We start from the raw sequence: 25519 nt of genomic DNA, 5'->3' as shown, positions 1-25519 counted from the left end.
CATTTTCAAGAACTCTTTACAACTCATGTCCACAGTGTTATTTTTAATCTTCTTTTGCACATTGGCTGTCAGTCTTCGTCTGTTTATATAGTATTTTAAAAAATTCTATTGCATTTTTTTTGTAAATGCCTAAAAGGCAATTAATCTCCAGGTAGTTAAGGTAACATATCCATTCTTAGATAAATTTACTTCAAACTTTTGACCTGAAAATTCATGATTGAAATTGTCTGCTTACCATAATGATTTAGATTGTATTCACTCTTTAACTAAATATGAATGTATCTACTCCATCATAGTAACATACTTGCATTTAATAGCTACAACAGAACCTAACTTATTTCTATTATCCCTTTCCCAGTTTCTCTACACTTCTCACTAAATGAATGTGAATACAGCCCCAATCCGATCATCCGAGCTGTCCGCTCTTCAAGGCAAATCCCTTATTACAAGAAAGTATGGCACAGTGGTGCAGCAGGTAAAGCTGAGCCTTGCAGCTCTAGTGACCCAAGTTCAATCCTAGGCGCTGCCCGCGAGGTTTGCATTTTCTCCATGTGAACACATGCATTTGCTCCAGATGCTCTCGTTTCCTTCCACATCACAAAATCTGCTGGTTGATAGTTTATGTGGCTGCTGTATATTAGGCATGGTGTGTTAGCAAGTAGTAGAATTGTGGATAGTTGATAGAGGGTAGATAACGAGAAAAAAAGTGGGAGCAATGGATTGATGAAATTGACCTGCAACTGAATAACCTTCTATAAAGAAAGAAAATGAAATAAAGGAAGAAAAGGAAAACGGAGAGAAGATTCACACACAAATAATTGCTATAACAGGGTGTGTGGCACAATTTGTCTAATCATTTTGCTCCGTGCTCTTCAGTATTGGTATGTGAACAAACAGGACTTAATACACATACAGAAAACAGGATTTGATATCGAGACTCCATACCATAGGGAACATGCTGTAAGCTTGGGGCCGGTTTAGTGCGCATGATGTTGACTTGTTCCGCAATTCTTTTAGCTCTTCCTGAGATTCATGCAACATTCCCAAACACTCAGCATTATGATCCTGTACTTCCAGCAGCTGCAGTGAAAAATACAAAGATAAAAAAAAACATGAGAATAAAAGTTAATCTCATTGATCAAACTATAAAATCAGCATATCTGAGACATCAGTCAACATGTTGCACAATCCTTTGCCATTGCATGTTCATGTGCATGATGCAAACTATTAGGGACTGGAATCTTGATTTTCATCACTGATAGAGACTGCAGGTTATAGTCAACCTCCCTTGCTTGGCAGGGGAGGAGGAGGAGGAGGAGGAGGAGGAGGAGGAGGAAGGAAAACGATGGCATAATAGTATTTATTAATTCTATGACTGGTTGCTTATAAACTCTCCTGTAAGATGTGAAGCTAAAAATCAAAGCAGTTGAAATAGGATTTGAGAATCAAAAGGTTAATACTATTCCTTAAGGTTATTTGTTGATTTGGTTCTGCAGTTTTCTATCAGCGTAGTCACCCAAATAATATTTAGCTAATATTGTTCATTATTTCTCATTGATCTCCTTTACTGATAGGGATGTCATTACCCTGGCTACACCAGATGCAGGTATAGTTCACTAGTCTGTCACCTCCCTGACAGTCAGTAGGTTCAATTCTGTCTCCAGAGCTTGAGAATGACCATTTGGCAGTCCAGTGAAGCCTATGGACACCTTTTCAGAATATTGCATTTAAATATGTATTAAAAAATCTGATATAGTATTATCATGTGCTTCTTTATTAATGCATTATACATTTAAAATTTAGGCAAGTTAAAATAAAATGTTATTTTTTAAAGACATCAGGGCAGAGACTGTTGCTTAGCTTGAATAAAAACATTAAACTGTGGGGTGGTATTTGACAAAGCATCACACATGTCATGTTAGACATCCAATCAATTTTGATTCCTTATTGATTACAAGTGTGGAAAATTCTGATCAGCAAAGATACATTGCTGCAAATGGAATTACAACTTCCAAGACTCGCTTATCGAGAGGATAAGCTTCTCTCAAAGAACACCAGAGTTCTCAACTCCATCTTGGCAAAGCACTTCCTCCAGCATTTCAGTTTGCAGAGATATCAGCTTCTACTCTCTCCTTCCACATTGGCAGCTTAGCCAAGAATGCTTATACTTATTAAAGTTATTACGAATTCCATGGAGCATGTGGAGATCTTCCAACAACCAGGCATTCTTTCTTTCTTTCTTTTTTTTTCTATTAGGGCAGTTAGGTGGGAGGGGTTAAGGGGAGGGGGTAAGGGTTATATACATTGTTTTTTCATACTTTGTAATCATTTAAAAATGCAATAAAAAAAAGTTAAAAAAAAAAAATTTTTCAGTAGCATCCATAATGGTGACTTCAGGGCCTTGAAATGAGAGATTTACTTCATTCACACGATTAAAAATATCTGCCAGGTAAGCCACAAACTGTCCCAAGAGTGGGTTTTCTTTTTCAAATGGCCTAATTCTGCTCCTATCTCTTAATATATGGTCTTATTTTGTGTATTCCTTTTGGAAACTACAAAGGCAGTTGGTATTTTGGAAATGGTAATAAGTTTCTTTGCCAAACAAAATTTTGACTAGAAAGAAAAATAATCATACTCTTTATACAGATGGAACACCTGTGATATTTGGTAATACATCCAGTTTTGCTAATTTCTTTGAAGAGAGACATGTGCAAACACCTGGGAACACTTCAGATCTCTTTCAAAGGTTATTTCCATCTTGATGGCATTCAAGTTGAACCACAGATCTGCAATATTTTTACTTCTGATTTAAACTGTATCAAAGATATTGATCTAGCCAAAGAGGAACTCAATGATCTTGGGACAAAAAAAAACTTAGTACAATTGGAGTTTAACTCAAAATACCTGGAGCCTGGTTAGTGAGCTTTGATGAGTAGAAAGGTATGACAACGTTAATGAGACTGTATTACAGACCACCCAACAGTGCGAGGGATCTAGGAGAGCAAATTTGTAGAGATCATAGACTGTTGCAAGAAACATAAGGTTGTGATAGGTGATTTTAACTTGTACATATTGGCTGGGACTCCCATTCTGATGATATCAGAAAGGATCTAGCAAGTGTAGATTGGATAAAACTGTTTTCTGGCATGGTATACTAGGTAAGTGAGAGGCCTTCATAAGTAGAATTTTTAGTGTACAAGCTTGTATATTCCTGTCAGATTAAAAAGCTAGGATAACAAGTCTAGGGAACCTTGGTTTTCATGGAATAATGAGGTCCCAGTTAAGAAAAAGGAGGTACATAGCAGGTATAGGCGGGCAGGAACAAACGAAGTACTTGAAAAGCATAAGAAATACAAGAGAACACTTAAGAAGAAAATCATGAGGACTAATAAAATAGACACAAAGTTGCTCTAGTAGACAAGCTGAAAGAGAATCCTTCTACAGATATAGTAAGAGCAAAAACATAACAAGGGACAAAATTGGTCCTCTGAAAAATCAGAGTGGTAATCTACACATGGAGCTGAAAGAGAAGTCTTAAATGGATTTACATCAAAACCGCTAATGTTCCTACTATTTTCTCTTGCAGAAAACAATAAACTTCTCCAAACTTAGATATGGTATGGATCCAAAATGTAAGATCTATTAAAGGGAATGAGAAGTGGAAGCAAATTCTATTGAGTAGGTGGGAAGTAAATGAGTGTTTTGAAATGAAATACAAAATGAATGCCACTATTAAATATTGACAGTAAAGGTTTCAAACACAGCCTCAAACAGCCAGCTTTCCTTTTCCCAATTTATATATAACAGCATAGTTGGCAATATCCTGCAAAGTGCCGATTTGATGTGGTACTCTTGGTATTCCAGTCTAATCACATACATGAATGCACAGACAATGCCTTTTATATTAAGAAAAGACACCAGCTCAGATTACATACTGCAGTGCTGTGAAACTGAGCCCACTCCAATGCTGCAGTACACTATGAAGCCAGGAACCTAGCATGAATCACAAGAGCACAAGACAAAGGAGCAGAAGTAGGCCATTCGGCCCACTGAGTCTGCTCCGCCACTCCACCATGAGCTAAACTATTTTCCCATCTAGTTCCAATTTCTGGTTTTTTTCTTCATATCCCTTGATACCCTGACTAATTAGATACCTGTCAATCTCCTCCTTAAAAACCCTCAATGATTGGGCCTCCACAGCTGTATGTGGCAATGAATTCCATAAATCCACGACCCTCTGGCTGAAAAGATTTCTCCTCATCTCTGTTTTAAATGGGTACCCTCTAATTCTAAGAATCCCTGGCACTCCCTCCAGTAATGGATTTCTAGCAGCTCTATGTGGAGAAACTGCCTGCAAGGCCAGTGTCAAGTGGACTGGAAGGTTATTACAACTGCTCGGTACTGATGTGTGGAATCCAGAGCTGTAAGCTGGCTGGCGTGGTGAGTGTGGGCCAGCGTTAGGCACTGATAGCACCAGCTCCATGTGTTTGCACATCACATGGATCCTACAGTCTCTATCATTACCATCGGCTCGATGTTATAAGAGCTCCTGCCTCTCCTCCTCAGTAGGTTTTATTACTATAAAGAAATCTCCAGACTGAGGAAAGTGATGCTGCCAAACTCAACCATAGAACAACTTATGCTAGATTCAGGTTAGCAGCACCCAGCAACAAAGAGGGTAGGGCTTTGAGACAAGCTTTTGGCACCGGGTTTCTAGCAATAAAGGACGCAGTAGCAGGGAGGACAGAAATTTCTGCCAGATTCCTGGCACAGCAACACAGTTATTAACACATCTTTCAATACATAATGCTATGACGACTTGTTTTAGTGCTGACTCCATTAGCCCACTTGTTTATGAATAAATCCTGAGAAGTAAGTGAGGGTCTGGTTTACCACCATTCTATACATACAGAAAAGGAGAAACTGACTGATGTCCTTCCACTAATACAAAATGCTGAATACAATCTTTTTGTGTCATGCTATTTGAACAGCATACACATTATTTTTCTCCATCTAGCCTTCCTTTTAAAATATTTGCTTAAGATATTGATCTCTGCTACTAAAATGTAGAAGTTCTGCATTCTCACAATTTTCTGAATTAAATCATCCTGAATTCCTGACCTGCAGTTTTAAGTTCCCACAAATCTTCTGTTTACTCATTTAAATCTCTTTATAAAGCATCTTAATTCCTTCAACTTTTTTTTTAAACCCTCAGAATAAAAATGTACGAGGTTCTTTAGTCTTTCTGAAAACTACACTTTCAACAGTGACATCGATGACTGAATTTCTTTTTGCGCCTTCTCAATTAATTCTGTTTGATAATGTGGTGTGATTAACATGATGCCGCTGGTGAACCAGTGACATGTTGCAGGCAGCTTCCAAGTATACTTCTTTTGAACTACTTTGACTGCAATTTGCAGCCTGTAATTTCCCTTTGAATAAAGCACTTTTAAATTGTCTTAACAAACTAATGACTTCATGATCTTCTGAAGGACTCAGCAAACTTAACTCTCAGGCATACTTTAAGTAGACGAAGGTACATCACCATGGCTGAGAGAGAGGGAGGAGGGGAGGTCTCCAGGCTAGGCTAAAACAAAGGATCATGAAACTTTCTCTATCCAGCATCTTGTTAGCCAATGTACAGTCACTGGAAAACAAGATTGAGGACCTAAGGGCAAGATTGCTGTACCAGAAGGAGATGAGGAATTGCTGCGCTCTCTGATTCACGGAGACATGGCTCATTTTGAACATGACAGATATGTTAGTAAGACCCAAGCGCTTCTCAATACATGAGATGGACTGGATTGCTGATTCAGAGAAGGCATAGGTGGGTGTGTGTGTTTCATGATAAAACCTTTGTGGTGTTTGGAATCAACAGTCTTGCTGAACTCTTGTTCCCCTGATCTGGAACATTAATGATTTAAGTGCTGACCATTCTACTTACCAAGAGAGTTCTCCATTGTGAACCTGACCTCAATTTACATACCACCAAATGCTACTGTTAAACAGGCACTAGGTGTATTGACTACCACTTTCAGAAAATAAGAAACAGCCTACCACAACACCTTTAATATCATTGTCGGGGACTTCAATCAGGCTTATTTGAAGAAATCTCTGCCAATTATCATCAATACGTCATCTGCAGCACCGGGGGTCCTAACACAGTCAACCACTGCTATACTACAGTTAGGACTGCCTGCTGTTCCACGCCTACACGGCATTTTGGTAAATCTGATCACTTTGTTGTCCTCCTACTACCTGCATACAGGCAGAGGCTAAAGAGCAAGGCACCAGAGATTAAGGCAACAAAGAGGTGGTTGCGGGAGGCTAAGGAGTGGCTAAGTGATTGCCTGAGTCAGTGGACCGGGGCGTGATTAAGGACTCAGAAGATATGAACCAATACACCATGGTGTCACAAACTTCAGAAAAACAGTCATAGACAAGTGTGTCCTCACAATATCACTCAGAGCCTTCCCAAAACAGAAGCCCTGGATGAACCATGAGATCTGCAATCCCCTGCGGGCCAGATCAATGACATTTAGGTCTGGTGAACAAGTAAAATACAAGCACGATTTCTGGAAAGACATCTCACAAAGTGGAAATTCCATATGAAACTTGAATCACTGAAGGATGCTCGACAGCTATGGCAGGGCTTGAATGCTATCACCTCCTACAAAGTGAAGCCAAGCAACATAGATGACAACACGAGTGAATCTGCAGATGCTGGAAATAAATAAAAAACACAAAATGCTGGCAGAACTCAGCAGGCCAGACAGCATCTATGGGAGGAGGTAATAACTACGTTTCAGGCCGAAACCCTTCATCAGAAGCATAGATGACAACATAGATGACAATACGGTTTCACTCCCTGATGAGCTTATTGCCTTTTATGCTTATTTTGACTATTAAAACATGGAAGCACCTTCACAAAATCCCACAACACTTGATGACATTGTGATTTCAGTCCTGGAACCAACATGAGAATATCTTTCATGAAGGTGAACCCACAGAAAGCATTCAGCCCAAATGGGTTAACTAAAGACCTGTGCTGATCAACTTGCTGGAGTATTCACTAATATCTTTAACCTTCCACTTCAGATGTTTGAGGTACCCCTCTGCTTCAAGCAGGCTTCAATTATACCCGTCTCTAAGAAGATTGTGCCTCAATGACTATCATCCTGTAGCACTTACATCCGCTGTCCTTTGAGAGGTTGGAGATGAAACATAACTGCCTGAGAAGCAACTTGGATCTGCTCTCATTTGTTACCATCAGAACAACTCAACAGCAGATGCCATTTCATTGGCTCTTCACTCAACCCTGGCACATCTGGACAGCAAAGATGCATACATCACGATGCTCTCATTGACTACAGTTTGGCACTTAATACTATCATACCCTCAAAAATAATCAGTAAGCTTCAAGACCTAGGCCTCAATACCTCCTTATGCAACTTGATCCTTGATTTCCTCACTTACAAATCCCAGTCAATTTAGATTGTCAACATCTCCTCCACAAGGATGTGTGCTTAGCCCCTTGCTCTACTCGCTTTATACTTGTGATTGAGAGGCTAAGCACAGCTCCAATGCCATATTTAAATTTGCTGACAGCACCACCATCATTGGCCAAATCAAAGGTGGTGTCAAATCAACATATAGGAGGGAGACTGAAAATCTGGCTGAGTGGTGTCACAACAACCACCCAATGTCAGCAAGAGCAAGAAGCTGATTATGAACTTCAGGGGGAGGAAACCAGAGGTCCATGAGCCAGTTCTCATCAGGGAGCGGTGGAGAGTCAGAAACTTTAAATTGCGTATTGTTATCATTTTACTGGATCTGTCCTAGGCCCAGCACACAAGTGCCATTAAGAAGAAAGCATAGAAACATCTATAGAAGTGTGGTGGAGAGTACATTGACTAGTTGCACCATGGCCTGATATAGAAACACCAATGCCCTTGAATGAAAAATCTTGCAAAAAGTAGTGGATGCTGCCCAGTTCATCATGGGTAAAGTTCTTCCCACCATTGAACACATCTCCATGGAGCACCGTCGCAGTAAAGCAGCATCCCTCATCGAAACCATGTTCTCTCCTCACTACTGCCATCAGGAAGGTGGTACAGGAGCCTCAGGATCCCCAACAGCAGGATTAGGAATAGTTATTACCCCTCAACCATCAGGCTCTTGAACCAGAGGGGATAAACTCACTCACCCCATCAGTGAACTGTTCCTTCAACGTATGGACTCATATTCAAGGACTCTTTTACTTATTGCTTGTTTATTCATTATTATTTCTTCTTTTATCTCTTTGTATTTGCACAGTTTGTTGTCTTTTGCACACTGGTTGGTTGCCCATCCTTTTTGGGGGTGGTCTTTCATTGATTCTATAGGTTTTTCTTATATTTACTGTGCATGCCCGCATATATGTAGTTAGATAATAAATTCACTTTGAAAAGCTATGCTTTACAGAATTAAACTAGAAAAGTATCTAAATTGAAATCTTGAATGTCTGATTACTTCATGGCACATACCCTTTGATACTTGAAAATCCACCTGCAAAGAATAGAACTCTGTGCTTGAAATTGTAATTCCAGTTTATACAAAATCATTAAAACTGTCATAAATAGACATCATTCTAAAAAGGAGCAGCAGAGAGGTGAAAAGGTAATATTTATACTGGCGTACTGCATGGGTTGAGGTTGCAATGGAAGGGAATAATACCTCTCTCTGCAAATATTTGACATTTCAGATCAAATTCTGTTTCTCCTTCCATGGATTCTGCCAGACTTGTTAGGTGTTCCTTGTATCTGCAGTTTTTTTTTTGTCTTTGATTTTTATTGCTTGCAGAAAGCATAAAGTGTTTAAGATTGTTATAGCATTCCTTCAGACCCAGGAAAAGTACTCACTTCTGCTGTAAGCTGTCGCTGGGCATCTTTAGATGCCTGCAGATGTTGCTTCAGTTCTTCCTTCTCAATGGCACACTAGAAAAAAGAATTAGTACTTATGACTTCTTTTCAGAAAAAGTAACCCAAAAGTGGACAGGCTTCAATACCAGCCTTGCTGCAAGCTTAATACGTGTCCCCTGCTTTACGAATGTTCACTTACGCCTCTTTGCTTTTACAAAAGACCTACATTAGTAACCCGTTTTCGCATTACAAAGAGGATGTTTGCTTTTGCGAAACTTTTTCCCCATATAAATTAACGGTTCTTCACTTTATGCCAGTTCGGCTTAAAAAAGGTTTCATAGGAACGCTCTACCTTCGTAAAGAGGGGGACACCTGTAATAGGAGATTCTGTACACAAAAATACAACTGCAGATGCTGTGGATCAAAGAATACGTACACAACGCTGGAAGAACTCAGCAGGTCAGGCAGCATCTGTGAGAAAAGAGAAGCCAACGTTTCGGGCTGAGACCCTTCATCCGGAATGGGGGGGGGGGGGGGGGAAGAGAGGGCCGAAGCCCAGTAATAGAGATAGGGGAGGGGGTAGGGCCTAGAGACACCAGGTGGAAAACCAATCAGAGGAAAGGTAAAGGGGGGGAGGGGATAAGCATGAAAGAACTGTAGAGATAAAGAAGCAGAAAGTTGAAAGGGGAGAGAGGCAGAGAGGGACCTGGGATAGGGGAAGGGGGAGGGGGAGGGAATTACCAGAAATTGGAGAACTCAATGTTCATACCACCAGGCTGGAGACTACCCAGACGGTAGATGAGGTGTTGCTCCTCCAACCTGAGTTTGGCCTCATCATGGCAGTAGAGGAGGCTATGTATGGACATATCTAGATGGGAATGAGAGGCAGAGTTGAAGTGGGTGGCAACCAGGTCATGTCTATTGTGACGGACGAAGCGTAGGTGCTCGACGAAGCAGTCCCCCAATCTGCGTCAGGTCTTGCCAATATAGAGGAGGCCACACCGGGACCAGCATCCGGATCCAACACATTATCCTCCGCAACTTCTGCCACCTTCAACAGGACCCCACCACCAAGCACATCTTTCCCTCCCTACCCCTCTCAGCTTTTCACAGGGATCGTTCCCTCCGCAACTACCTGGTCCACACGTCCCTCCCCACAGAACTCCCACCTGGCACTTATCCCTGCAAGGGCAAATGCTACACCTGTCCCCACACCTCCCCCCTTACCACCATTCCGGGCCCCAGACAGTCCTTCCAGGTGAGGCAACACTTCACCTGCGAGTCTGCTGGAGTCATCTATTGCATCCGGTGCGGCCTCCTCTACATCAGCGAGACCTGACGCAGATTGGGGGACCGCTTCGTTGAGCACCTATGCTCCGTCCATCACAATAGACAGGACCTCCCGGTTGCCACCCACTTCAACTCTGCCTCTCATTCCCAACTAGATATGTCCATACTGCTTCCTCTACTGCCATGATGAGGCCAAACTCAAGTTGGAGGAGCAACACCTCATCTACCGTCTGGGTAGCCTCCAGCCTGGTGGCATGAACATTAAATTCTCCAATTTCCGATAATTCCCTCTCCCTCCCCCTATCCCAGGTCCCTCTCTGCCTCTCTCCCCTTTCAATTTTCTGCTTCTTTATCTCTACAGTTCTTTCATGCTTATCCCTTCCCCCCCTTTACCTTTCCTCTGATTGGTTTTCCACCTGGCGTCTCTAGGCCCTACCCCCTCCCCTATCTCTATTACTGGGCTTCGGCCCTCTCTTCCCCCACATTCCTAATGAAGGGTCTCGGCCCGAAACGTTGGCTACTCTTTTCTCACGGATACTGCCTAACCTGCTGAGTTTTTCCAGCGTTGTGTACGCATTCATAAGGGATTCCGTGTCACCGCTTGTGGAATTTTCACACTTGCCTCCTTGACTTTAAGTTGAAGCTCCACAATTTGACTGAGTAGGTTTGTAATCTCCTCCTGATGACGAGCAATGTCGTCATTTTTTCTGGAGAGTTCATCTGCTAGGTTAGAAATATTTATATTTGCTTCTCCTTCAAAGAAAAGAAATAAATGTAAGGACAAGATGAATAAAGCAGTTGAAAGAAACACTGAACTCAACAAATACAGTAGATTATGTGCCAATCAATTTTACAGGAATTGTATTGATACTATGGATATTGGGTTGGTTTGTTTCAAACATGTGACCCTTAGGATGTAGCATTACAAGGCTGGGGAATGTTAAGATACCTTGCAACTCAAATACAAATACCTGTATATGTTTCTTCATTCTATTACACTGTATCACATTCCTGGAACACCATCTAACAGCACAAAGGGAATACTTCCACCACATAAATCAGAATAATCCAAGATGACAGGCAACCATTTACCACGTTCTCAAGAACAATAACAAATGGCTACTATAAGCAGCCCTTGCTAGCTACAGTCATAAGATAAAACTGAATAAAATACAGTTGATTCATATAATTTCAGGAGAAACATAATTTCACTGTGTGATGTTTTACAACACACATCTACTCATGTGGATAGGGTGGAACAGCTCTAAAGTTAAAAGGTTCAAATCTTTCCACCTGCTTCACAGACCAGCTAGCTCAGAATGATATCTCAAGATTCTAATCACTGACTCACTTCACTGAAAGAAAAAAAAGTGGCCATTCTCTTCACTGAATAAATTCAATTCACTTAGATGTAATGCATACATTTGACTCCAACTGAGCTTTAGTTTACAGGCAATGATCTTCAAGCAGAACATGGTGCTTGATTCACTTTCCGATGTAATGCCAAGGCTAAGTCCCAAATGCCCCCTCACAAAGATTCTTCAGACACTATTTCAAAGTAGTGGTGGGGAAATACTAAATGACCTTGAGTACGATGTGGGTTTTGGAAAGCATTGTATGAAAGCAGGAGTCTTTTCTTTGTACTTACTCAGCTCCTTCACACAGTCGTTGACCAGCTGTTGCTCCTTCTCTTCATAGTTGATGGTTTCTGTCTTTAGGTGACAAGCCTTTGGAATGAAGAGGAGACATACAGAACAAGGACAATTAGCAGTTCCTCCAAAGCACCATTCTGAAATAGGTACTTCAATGCACCTGTCATTTTGCACAAACAGATGATACATGTAAGGATGCAATTCAGTGAAGGGTTGTTTGCACCCTAAGTATTGGAACCCACAAAGGAATGAAGTATCCCGTGAAACAGCTGTAGCTCTTTATACTAAGATCCGGATTGAGCTTTTAATGTCAACACCAATGCTAGTTTACAATTAAAGCTTCAACATTGATTCTGCAAAAGCAAACTTCTTCACTTCAGTTCTCTTGTATGGATTTTCCTATTTCTTCTCACCAATCATCTGTGGGATCATCATGGACAGTCAACACATGGCAGATTAGTTCTTTCAAACTGTGCTTTCTTCAGGGAGTAGGGTGACAAGCACCAGCTTCAGAGGCAACTTCTTTACGCCAAGCTAAAGATGACTGTTTGCTGCCAAAATGGTAGGGGAAGGCAGAAGTTCAACGCCAGTCTCCCAGCAGTTTGTCTGCCTGGGTAGTGCACTGCCTTTACTATAAAGTAAGGCAAGTACTTATGTGCAAACAGACTGGAATATCAAAAAGCTATGACAAATCAGTATTCTACAGGTTAGCGCTAAGCAGAGTACTAGTGTGCATCAAATAAATATTATTTTTAAACCTATGGGACAGGAGAGCGAGTGGATGTACTTCTCTTGGTTAGACCAAGAAGGGTAGATTTCTTCACTGACAGGGTCATAAATTGTTGGAAATCTCTACCTATGACACCCGTGGAGAATCTGTCACTGAGCATATTTAAGATATTAAGGGAATTAAGAGATATGGGAAAGTTGCACAAGTAAAAGATCATACACACTCTTACTGACTGGCCAAACTGACAAAAGGGGGCAGACTTCCTGACTGGGAGACCTCAGTCAGTCTGGATCGGGAGCAGCATCGTCACCACCATCACACTGAGCACGGGGGCCCCCCAGGGTTGTGTGCTCAGTCCACTGCTGTTCACTCTGCTGACCCACGACTGTGCTGCAACACATAGCTCAAACCATATCACCAGGTTTGCCGATGACACGACCGTGGTGGGTCTCATCAGCAAGAACGACGAGTCAGCTTACAGAGAGGAGGTGCAGCAGCTAACGGACTGGTGCAGAGCCAACAACCTGTCTCTTAATGTAAACAAAACAAAAGAGATAGTTGTTGACTTCAGAAGGGAACGGAACAACCACTCCCCGCTGAGCATTGATGGCTCCTCGGTAGAGATCGTAAACAGCACCAAATTTCTTGGTGTTCACCTGACGGAGAATCTCACCTGGTCTTTCAACACCAGCTCCATAGCAAAGGAAGTCCAGCAGCGTCTCTACTTTTCACGAAGGCTGAGGAAAGTCTATTTCCCACCCCCCATCCTCACCACATTCTACAGGGGTAATATTGAGAGCATCCTGAGCAGCTGCATCACTGCCTGGTTCGGAAATTGTACCATCTCGGATCGCAAGACCCTGCAGCGGATAGTGAGGTCAGCTGAGAAGATCATCGGGGTCACTCTTCCTGCCCGCTGTAACAGTTTCTTCCCCCAAGCTATCAGACTCCTCAATACCCGAAGCCTGGACTGACACCTTGCCCTACTGTCCTGTTTATTATTTATTGTAATGCCTGCATTGTTTTTGTGCACTTTATGCAGTCCAGTGTAGGTCTGTAGTCTAGTGTAGCTTTCTCTGTGTTGTTTTTTTTTATTACGTAGATCAGTCTAGTTTTTGTACTGTCATGTAACACCATGGTCCTGAAAAACGTTGTCTCATTTTTACTATGCACTGTACCAGTAGTTATGGTCGAAATGACAATAAAAGTTGACTTGACTTGAAATAACCTAATCCTGTTTCTATTTCTTATGTTATTGTCCCCTCTGGACAAATCAGGTGCAAAATTGTTACCTGATATGACTGACTGAAAGCTTGTTGGAAGTCTCCTGATGAAGAGTCATAGCCCGTAATGTTGACTGTTTATTCATTTCCATAGATGCTGCCTAACCTGCTGAGTTCCTCCAACATTTTGTGCGTTGCTGCTCTGGAAGTTTCAGATACTGTTCTTCAGATTTGTGTCAAAATTCAAGAGGAGTTGCACATGCATTCCCCTGGACAAATCAGGTGCAACTGCACAAACCCCTCTCAGTTAGTACTAACTTTATCTGTTTCATTCAGAATCTTTTGTGCTCACAAAGATTACTTTTGTTCTTTCCAATCCCTCCCCCCGCCCCATTTTTCTGCAGCAACATGTCCATTTTTTCATTTTTCTTGTTCCAATGAAAACTTGGTAATGCCAACTATGGTTCTTTCTTCACAGACACTGCATTACCTGCTGAATATTTCCAGTATCCCTCCCTCACAAACTTTGACACAAATCTGTAGAACAGTATCTGAAACTTACAGCAAAACACACAAAACACTGGAGGAACTCAGTAGGTCAGGCAGCATCTATGGAAATGAATAAACAGTCAATGTTTTGGGCTAAGACCCTTTATCAGAAGACTCACAGCAAGCTTTCAGTCAATCATATGAGGTAACAATTTTGCTATTCCTGTTTTCATCTATTTACCATCAATCCATGGAGTTCCTTTGAAAAGTCATTAACCTGAAGCATTTAACTGTCTTTTATTCTGTTCCATTGGTGTAGTAAATCTAATATATTTTTATTCTACATACTTCTGAGATAAATTGACATGCTTATCAACAATAGGGAATGACGCATTGTTTTAAAACATATTATAAGCCTAGGTCGGAAAGCATAGCTTTATAATTACAAGTAGTATATTGAACAATTACCAGCCTTGAACCAACAGCAATTAAGATGATTAAAATTTACACTAACAATCTGGTACAACTGTTTACACAAACAGTCTGGTACAAGGTCCACACAAAATTCTACACTAGTTCCACAAATAAAGGTCATGAAGTCTGTTAATATTCTTCGCTTTCCACATTTCCATATAAAATTGTTCAGAAGAGAACACTGCAAAGTAAATTATAGCTATTAGATTCAGATAATTTAAAACACAGTGCGCAAAACTATGCTCACACTGCTGATCTGGCACAAGGTGCCAAATTGGTATCTGGTTACTGCTTTGTGACCTTAACCATTTGTATCTGGTGGTGTAAAAATTAATTTAGTAAAATTCTAATTGGCACCTTCATTATTCCAGACCACTGCTTTCTAATGATCACCCTTTCAACCTATGTCACTGGTTTCAGATACCCATCCTTTTAATCCTATGTTCCTGCCACTGGGCTTCTTATTTGTTGTTTTTTTTACTGCTAGCTAGTGCATTCAATTAAACTGGACATTAATATTTGGCAATCATAGTTTAATGTGGATCCTTTATGTAGATGGTCTGTTATCCATATACCTATCTGACATCAACATTTAAAACCAAATTTTCTATAACATAGTGGACACCACTGCTTTTCTAGCACATTCTCTCTGGCATCTGAATGTCGATCTCATGAACTACCTACTAGTTTTTATATTGCTAACAAACTACAGTGTTTTCTGATTGCTGACATTGTGGCCCACATTGTTGATTTCAACCCATTATTCAGAATAGGCCACAATTTGGATTCATCTTATTTAAATACAGGTACATCAAAACATTGACTGAACCTACACTCAAGATTATACTACTTCTTGGAAGTCAAATGATTGCACAACACCTTCAGTTTCCCTTGGCATGCAAAATGTTAACTAATCCTCTGATAGTCATAGGTTTATTATATATCACTATAATTGTTCCCTCTTTTGACAGTAAATAGTAAGATTCAAGCATTGAATGAGCTTAACATTTCTCACCTTAGCACCCGTTCAGTTTTTAATTTATTATTTTTTTCACAATATGGCATCCAGTGCTCTTTTCAGCCATTTCTTCATACCACTTAAGAGTAAATCAAAATGGCTGAAGTGAGGATCTTGGGATGAAGCCAAAATGAATCACCAGTCGGCATTGTCTTTAGCACTCACGTGCCGTTTCCTGCTTTCGTTAACAAAGGGAACTTTTGTGGGGCTTTCTCCTATTAGCTTTTTTAACTGTCACATCACTTTTAGTTGGAGATGGCCAGACTACAGAGTTTTGATCTAATCTGATGGTTCCAAGGTCACTTAGCTGTCTACTCCTTGTTGTTCAGTGTGCTTGTAGACCAGTTCTGCAGTTTTCCAGTTTGCCAACTCACTTTTTTTTTATGTCTAATCATGTTCCCAGTATGCCCTACCGCACCCATCAGAGTTCAGTGCTTGGCTTGGTGTAATACAAGGGGCCACAGATTGTAGTAGTGTATATTTCTGCTGCTGCTGACAATCCACCCCATCTCAGATGTCTAGTTTTCACCTGCTAGACCTATTCACATTTAACATCATGGCAATGTCACACTACACAAGTGACAAGTGAAAGATTGTGATGGCTGCCATGAACAAATGTTTACTGGTTCCCATCCAGCTCAAAGGCAGCACAGTGATGTCTAGAAAGCACTTTTGCCATCATGTTATCATAGATGCAAGGCTAAAAAAAGGAGGCTATCATGAACAATATTCAATGCACTATGTTAGACTGTTGCTGAGTTGACTCCATAGAGTAGGAACTGGCGTTTATCTCTCAAGCATCATGACTTAAAGAAATTATTCTGATTATTACATCTCTCCTGCTTATGGAACCTTGCTATGCACAATCCATCTGTCAAGTCTCTGACATGATAACAGTGCAAAAATTAATCCAATTCTGATTCAGTTACATGCATACTGTTTAAAAATTCAGCAACTCTGGCAGCCTAAAGGAAATTGGGCACAGTTGGATCAACCCTACAACTTCAGTCAACACATTTCCCTTCACTTACTGTAAAGTAAACAGGAAAACAAACAGGAAGGGTGCTGAAGTTAGATCTGGACGAGCTATAATAGGAATTAAAGAGGTTTTGACCAAGGGTTGGCTGCCATTGATTCAGGGATCGATAAATGGTTTATGGAGAAAGGGAGCTGACATTGATTTAGACTGAGTCAAAGAGAGGCATACTGTAGATGAACTGCAATCAGTGGACAGACATTAAATACTGGAGAGTTCAGTTATCAGTAGTGGTTACTGAATGAGGATCACCAGATTGTGGAATGTGGGTTGGCTTAGTACTATTCTGTATCACTCTATGACTCTAAACCAGGAAACTATCATAGATGTGTTCCATTGCAAATGAATTTTAAAAATCATACAATGTATTGAAAAAGAAACATGTTGCAGCTGAATCAACGCTGTTCAATATAAATCTTGTAGAAAAGTTGTTTTAAATTTTAAAATTATGCCTAAAGAACTAAGAAAAATCCATTTAACCAACTGATCTGTGCCAGAGATTATGCTATAGACAAACCTTCTCCCATTATACTCAATCCCCATCAGCATATCCTTCGAACGCAAGTAACCAATAAGTGAACTACAGGAGAGACTTATATTTGACTTGTAGTGCACACTTAAATCAATTAATCTAAATGCCTACCTCAGAACGGAGAGAAAGATTTTCATCCTCCAGTTCTCGAAGTTTACTTTGCAATGCATCCAACTGCATCAAACTATGTGACAAATGAAAGGATTCATTACGTCGGAGAGGTGTGGAGCAGCTGGAGTCAGATTCACTCTCCTCAGAGGCATTGGCCACAACTCTCAGGAGCTCATCCTTTTTTGACAGCTCATGTTGCAGCTGGTTAACCTGATGGAAAGAAAATGGACTGAGCAAAGGGTAACTGGGACAGAATACAGTTGAATTAGAAAAGCTGAGCAATAAAGTTCATTTCTCATAATTATTCTTCAATCAATTTCTGATCATTGTGTTGCCTCTTTAGGACACTGTCATGTGTAAACTGTAACATTTCCAATCTTACAAAAACAATTAGAATAAAGTGCATTGGGATATCCTGGAGGGCAAAAAGTTGCATAGATGTTGCATTCTAGCTATCTAAGCCTTGTATTAAATTTGTATGTTTCTTATAAGCAATACCTTCAACTTAATCACTACTGTAAAAACAGCTGTTTCCTTTATTCAACATCCATTATTTTAATTACATCTAAGTACAACAGCTTTCTTTAATAATTGTATAGTTGCTGGAAAAATAAAGTTGTGTCAAGCAACTGATGTGACGTCTTCCTATTTTACATGTATTGAATGTAAAAACCTACTATCTAATGCAACCATACATGAAGTCCCATTTATTTACCACTGTAAAACACATGGATGGTAGATGTGCTATACGCACCTAAATTTACAGAAGACATTTGATTGGGTGTTGTATCACAGGTTATTACAGAAAATACTTTTGATGACATGCTGGCATGTCAGAAAATCGGCAGCAACAGGAAATACAGGGGAAGTATAAAGAGGTCTCTTCAAGTTGGCAAGATGCAACAGGCTACCAATTGTTTTTAAGATTTAAGATTTATATAAATGATTTAGATGAAGGCCCCAAAGGCATGCTATTAAATTTGTTGGAGATATATACATTGGCAGAAAAGTTAGTTAAGACACAAGAAAGCTACAAAGGGATAGACTGATTAAGTGAGTGGGAAACTGTCTAGCAAATGGAGAATAACATGGGAAAATAAAATTTTCTTGCCAACCCAAAAAAATAAAAATACTGTAGAGCTTTGAGATACTAGGGATCTTGTACCCCAATACATAATCCTTCAAAGGCATGCAATTAGGAAAACTGTGATCATTAAATAGAGGTTATTTGATTTATAGGGGAGCATTGGTCAAACAACAGAGCATTCTACTGTATTCTTTATGTGCTTCATTTTTTAATGGAGCACTTTTAATGTGTTAGAAGCAGTACACTTAAGTTTACTAAACCTGGGTTGTACTGATGGGGTGCCTGGGAAGAGAACATTCTACTGGACCCTTCAAAGCATTGATATAAAGATTAGTACTAAGTCTCAAAAAGATAAATTTGGGAAGATAACGAAAATCCAGGTTATATCCTCTAGAGACACAAAACCTGGCATACAGAGACAGTCAGGGTAGGAAATTACAAGGTCTTTGCAGCCCGAGGCACAGCAATAATTAGTAGATTCAAAAGTGATGATGCACAAGAGGTCAAATTAGAGAGAAGAATTTCAGAAATGTTGTTGTTGACTGGGGTCAGTGAGCAGAGGACTAATGGGAGAGTGGGATGTTTTTCTTAGAAATATTAATACTCAAGAAAAAATATGCATTTGGTATAGTTATATGAACCAAACCATTGGTTAGGAGTTGTGAGCAGTTATTTGACCCCAGCAGCTGCTACTCAATATAAATTGAATTTTCTTCCTTACACTGCAAACTCTCCCTATATTAGTATGGGGAAGAGATAAACAGGCAATCATGTAATATGGTGCAGCATCAGTCAATTACCAGATTATGCCATATATGAACCTCCTCCTTCTCGACTCAATCTTTATTAACATACCCTTCAAACACAAGTACATAGAAACTTAACTATAGGAGTGACTGACATGTAATTGACTTGCGCATACTCGTGTCAATTAATCAAAATAAGCATCTCAGGGTAAAGAGATTTTCAACAAGTTCCATCATATACACTTGGTGGCCACTTTTTTAGATACAGGAATGGAATCCAATGTTGTCTTCTGCTACTGTAGACCATCTACTTCAAGGTTCAACATGTTCATTCAGAGAAGCACTTCTGTTGTAATAGGTGGATATCTGAGTTACTGTCATTTTCCTGTAAGGCTCAACCAGTCCTCGGACCTCTCTCATTAAAAAAGCGTTTCTACTCACAGAACTGCTGCTCACAGGATTTTTTTTTCCTGTTTTCACAACATTCTCTGCAAACTTTAATAGACTCTTATGTGTGAAAATCTCATGAAATCAGCAGCAGTTTCTGAGATACTCAAATTATCCTAACTGGAACCAACAATTAGTCCATGGTCAAAGTCACTGAAATTCCCTATTCAGATGTTCAGTCTGAACAGCAACTGAAGCTTTCGGCCATGTCTGCGTGCTTTAACGCATTGAGTTGCTGCCACATGATTAGCTGCAATGCATTTGCATTAACGAGGTATAGAGGTGTATCCAACAAAATGGCCACTGAATATATAATAAAAGACAATTTCACAGTATACAAGAATACAGTATACATTTTAAGTGTAAGGGAGTATTCTGGAGTTACGTGAATATAACAGATATTAATTCAAGCAAGAATTAAGATATTAATTCAGTGTTTATATTAGATACAGGAGTAGAACCCAGTATAGTCTTGTATATGCTACTGTAGCCCATCCATTTCAAGGTTTAATGTGTTGTTCATTCAGAGATGCTCTTCTGCACACCACTATTGTAACACATGGTTACTTACGTTGTCCTCATCTTCCTGTCAGCTTGAACTAGCCTGGCCATTGTCCTCTGACCTCTCTCATTGACAAGGCATTTTAACCCACAGAATGTTTTTGTTTTTCCGCACCACTTTCTGTCAAATCCAGAGAATGTTGTGTGTGAAGATCCCAGATCAGTAGTTTCTGAGATAGTCAAACCACCCTGATAGCACCAACAATCATTCTATGGTCGAAGTCACTTAGGTCACATTTACTCCCCAATTTGATGTTTGGTCTGAACAATGGTTGAGTCTCTGGACTATGTATGCATGCTTTTATGGATAGTTACCCACACATGATTGGTTGATTAGATATTTGCATTAATGAGCAGGTGTACAGGTGTACCCAATAAAGTGGCCACTAAGTGTAAAATGAAAGGCAATGCCTGTCAACAAGAACTTAATAACATGTCAGGCATTGGAAAAATTTGGGTAGCCTTTTACATAAACCTGCCACATCATTCAGCCATCCCAGCAAAGCACAGATATTGATGTGGAACTCAAATCATTTAGAGGACAGATGATAAAGGAAGGTAACATCTCTTTGCTAAAAGTAAATCAGTTGAAAATGTCAACTCACTTGATCATAAGCCTGGACCAACTGTTCTTCTAGGAGTTCATTTCTCTCAGACAGTGCTCTGTTCCGCTGCAGTAAAGACTGCCCTATCCGAGCAGCCAATTCCAAATCACGATCTCTCTGCCAAAAAAAAACAACACATGTAATAACAACAAACCCAAATGGTTTGGTGGAAGTCCTTAGGCCATTGCAAGAGTACAATAAGTTTATAGCACAAAGCTGCAGTTCACTCTGATCTTACAAATTAATTTTCTCTCTTGGACAAGCTGACCAACTGTGCAATTAAACTATCAGTTCTGGGGCAAGTAACGTGCAGATCATTTTACTATTTCTTTAATCACATTTTGTGGGGAAAAGAAATCAGCTCTAGCAGTAAAACTGAATGAATTCCATATGATTAAGAAACATGCACATCTACAAGTTGGTTCTAATCTTTTGAATAACTCCCATATTTTTCATTTATAATGGACTAGTTTAAAAACAGCAGCTCGAATAAGAGTGATTTAAAAGGATGCTTCCAAAACAAAGTGATGCAGCCAGTTAGTCTTCTCCGTGGTACATCTGTAGAAATTTTTGAGCAGTGCCTTTGGTGACATACCAAGTTTACCCAAACTTCGAATGAAATTTAGCTACAGTTGTGCCTTCTTTGTAACAGCATCAATATACCAGGGCCCAGAATAGATCCACAGAGAAGTTGACACCCAGGAACTTGAAATTCCTCATTCTTTCCACTGAGCTCTCTATGAGAACTGGTATGTGTTCCCTCATCTTACCCTTTCTGAAGTCCACAATTAGTTCTTTGGTCTTACTGACATTGAGTGCAAGGTTGTTGCTGCAACAACACTCAACCAGCTGATATACACCCTTCCGTCACCATCTGAAAGACTGCCAACAATAGTTGTGTCATCAGCAAATTTATAGATGGTATTTGATCTGTGCCTAGCCACACAGTCATGGGTGTACAGAGAGAAGATCAGTGTGCTAAGCACACATCCTTGAGGTGTGCTAGTGTTGATCATCAGCAAGGTACAGATGTTATTTTCGATCTGCACAGAATGTGGGCTTTCGGTGATGAAGTCGAAGATTAGTCCCAGAGGGAGGTACAAAGGCCCAGGTATCCTTATAGCTATAGTTTTATTCTCCCTTTCAAAGTGTGCATAAAAGGCAATGAGCACGTCTGGAAGTGAAGTATCACTCCATTCACGATATTAGGTTTCATTTTGTAGGAAGTTGATGTGCATCCGATTCCACCTCCAATCTTGTTTGGAATTGTTCCTTTGCTCTTGAGTAGCCCTCCATAAGTCACACCTTTATAAGCCTTTATACAGTCCTGGATCACCAGATTTGAATGCCACAGATCTAATCCTCAGAAGACAACAAAACTCCTGGCTGATGCATGGTTTTTGATTCAGATATGTAGATTATGTTCTCATGGGCACACACTCATCCACACAGGTTTTAATGAAGTCAGTGACAACTGTGACAACACTCAGACTCCAAGACTATAGAGAAAGTGGGTGAATGGGACTACAAGTGCTTTAAGGGTAATGGCCCAGGTATGATTATCTGTGTGATTTGATTTGTGAACATGTCATATTAATTGCACTTAAGTGTGTAACATTAATTGGGAAGCAGTTCTTGCTTTAGCTCCCCATTGATGTAGCACTGCAACTTCAATACAGCAGAACTCTGCTGGCCTGCTAAATGTTATTGATGTTAACCAAGTTCTAATCTTTTTATCTTTTTTAAATCTAATTTAGATGCAAGTTACGAAAAGTCAGTTTAAATGTCTTACCTCAGCCAGCAAGTGTGTGACCATATCAATGTCATTGTACGTTCTTGTCATCTGATCCACCCTTTCAGAACTGAGAACTGGGATAAAGATTGAAATTTAAAGGGTCATTAATCCGGATCAAAACCCTGTAAGGTCTGTAACATTCAAGTTTACTTAACTTAAAGCTACTTCAAAACTTGAACATCTTTCCCTAAAAGCAAAACTCTAGCAATTGAAATAAATGCCCAATTAAGCTCTTAAATGAGACTCATATTTAATATTATCCTATCAATGAAAACAGTTTCTCATTCACTATCTTTTCTGTATCTTTTATTGATTAAAAAATAATTAAAGGAAGAAAATTACACCAAGGGTCAGGATTCTCTATAGTCTGCATGGGTGGACTGGAGCAATGTGTGGTTAACTGCCTCGCTCAAGGACACGACACGCTGCCTCAGCTGGGGCTTGAACTCATGACCTTCAGATCATTAGCCCAATGCCTTAACCACTTGGCCACGCACCACCCCATTCCTCAACACTTATATAATGTATCTACTTGAGCTGAAAGAGACCCATTTCAATATCAGTTGAGGAGAGCCAAAGCTTGTTATTTCTCTTTTCAAGAATAATTTATGTCTTAAATGTGTCTTAAACACGCACACACGCATGCCCTTAACTCCTGGTGGAATTGTCGGGGCACCGTCATGACAATCTTTTTGCACATATCTTTTTGGTGATTGCTCATTGTAAGGTGTGTCTTGGGCATCTGAAACCTGGCGGAGCCCATCCCTCTCCAGGTTTCTTTTTTTATGAGGTCAAGTTGCTAGCTCGACACTCAACCCAGGTACAGATGGAGAGCTTGCAAGAGTGCTGTCCGGATTTGAACTTGAGACCTCTTGCCTCGAAGTCCAGTGCTGATGCCACTATGTGTACCTGCCGGCACGCCTTAAATACCAACCTTCAAATGGATACTTGACTTGGGATGCATTAAAAGGCTCAGTACAAGACCACAAGTCACAGGAAGAGAATTAGAAAATTCAGCCCATCAAGTCTGTTCTGTCATTAGAAGATGGACTGAATTATTTCCCCTCATTCTCCAGCCTTCTCCCCATAATCTTCGGCACTATTACTAATCAAGAATCTCCATTAGAATCTCCATTATTCCATTAGAAAAAATTACTTATAATTTAAGAGATAAATATGAAACATTTCTGAAAATTTGGAGCCCTTATTTACAAAAGACAGGATTAAATATATAGATGCTCTGAAGATGAAACAATTGGTTATTAGGGGAAAGAAATAAATATACATATTAAAGTTATTACGAATTCCATGGAGCATGTGGAGATCTTCCAACAACCAGGCATTCTTTCTTTCTTTCTTTTTTTTCTATAGGGCAGTTAGGGGGGAGGGGTTAAGGGGAGGGGGTATGGGTTATATACATTGTTTTTTCATACTTTGTAACCATTTAAAAATACAATAAAAAAAGTTTAAAAGAAAAAGAATCTCCATTTTAAATGTACACAATTGCTTGGCCTGGACATGGTTAAAAAGCTGCTCCAAGAGCTTGTTAAAATTAGATTAGGAGGAAATTTCCTCTTTAGGAGGAAATAAAGTGCAGCTTTGCAACCTTTGGAAGAGTAAACAAGGAAAGGGAATAGACATTATACGAGAACTGCAAAGGATTAGAGGAACATAGGAGTACATTCCAAAGATCCCCAAGATACGAGAATAGACATGTAATAGAATGATATGGACGGGCTTAGTATCTTTGTGACAATCACTGTTTAAGTTGTACTTAATATAGCTGTCTTCTTTTTGGTCCAATTTAGATTCTGTTTAGTCATTAAAGCAACATATAAATGACAGAAGTCCTTGTATAGCAAAGGTATGAATTTCATGCCATTAACTCTACCGAACATGGTGATTTTATATAATTAAAACTGGAATCATTAAGCCAATGAAGTTGCCCAGATTCTGTCACACATTATAAGACCATATGACATAAGACCAGAATTAGGCCATTTGGCCCATCGAGTCTGCTCCACCATTCAATCATGACTTATCCTTTTTTCTCCCCTCCTCAGCCCCACTCCCTAGCCTTCTCACTGTAACCTTTGATGCTGTGGCCAATCAAGAACCTATCAAGTTCTGCCTTGAATACACCCAATGACCTGACCTCCAGAATTACCTTATGTCATAACTTGGTTTCACTATATCATAAATACAAGTTGGTTATGCCACTACTCTGGCCCCATTACTGGGAAGAGGGGAGGGGAAAGGAGAAAAGTTGTTCTAACTTATGAAACATCACATTTTTAAAAAAAATCTTATTCTAGAACAGTTCTATCCAGATTTGAATTTGTGCTGCTTACTGCTTATCAGGAGTTAACCAGGATGTTTTTTCTTACATTGTCCAGTAGACCCTCAAAGCTTATCCCATTATTTTTCCAGCAAATCTCGCACCAGTTCCTCATTAAAAGTCTAATAGCATGCGTCACCAATATGAGTTAAAGCATAAATCCATTGATGCGTCATACTGCTATCTTCAGAAAACAAAGAAAAATCAATCACAAGCCCAACATGGCCCCATCATCACAAAAAAACTGAGGAAGAAAAAAGCCCAAAACAAAAGAAAAATATACAAGAAAATATACAGTTAAAATATACAAAAATGAAGCACTTTAGATTAAGGATCTTTAATAAAGTGACATTTTCATCTCCCAATTCTTAATTTCACAATGTACTACAAATTATATGAAAATATAAATCATACAAATGGGGGAATGTGGCAAAGTCATAGGCCAAGTGAAATGCAATTGATTCCAAAGCAGAAGGGTACTCCTA

At 39.8% G+C, this 25519-nt stretch overlaps 1 protein-coding gene across 5 annotated transcripts in view; it reads right to left on the bottom strand.

Annotated features, from left to right (window-relative positions):
* trak2 (trafficking protein, kinesin binding 2) overlaps positions 1–25519 on the bottom strand; it is a 106294-nt gene that overhangs the window by 14594 nt on the left and 66181 nt on the right. For all 5 annotated transcript variants that reach the window (XM_059967256.1, XM_059967257.1, XM_059967258.1 and 2 more), the window contains 7 exons: positions 22694–22770; positions 20902–21018; positions 17456–17665; positions 11839–11917; positions 10813–10943; positions 8901–8975; positions 946–1080 (listed from right to left, as the gene is read on the bottom strand). In XM_059967256.1, coding sequence (XP_059823239.1) covers positions 946–1080; positions 8901–8975; positions 10813–10943; positions 11839–11917; positions 17456–17665; positions 20902–21018; positions 22694–22770 — 824 coding nt within the window. The remainder of the gene's footprint in view (positions 1–945; positions 1081–8900; positions 8976–10812; positions 10944–11838; positions 11918–17455; positions 17666–20901; positions 21019–22693; positions 22771–25519) is intronic.

This window comes from Hypanus sabinus, chromosome 4 (genome assembly GCF_030144855.1).
Source record: "Hypanus sabinus isolate sHypSab1 chromosome 4, sHypSab1.hap1, whole genome shotgun sequence".
In the NCBI taxonomy this organism is placed as follows: Eukaryota; Metazoa; Chordata; class Chondrichthyes; order Myliobatiformes; family Dasyatidae; genus Hypanus; species Hypanus sabinus.
This window is presented reverse-complemented; position numbering and strand designations above follow the sequence as displayed.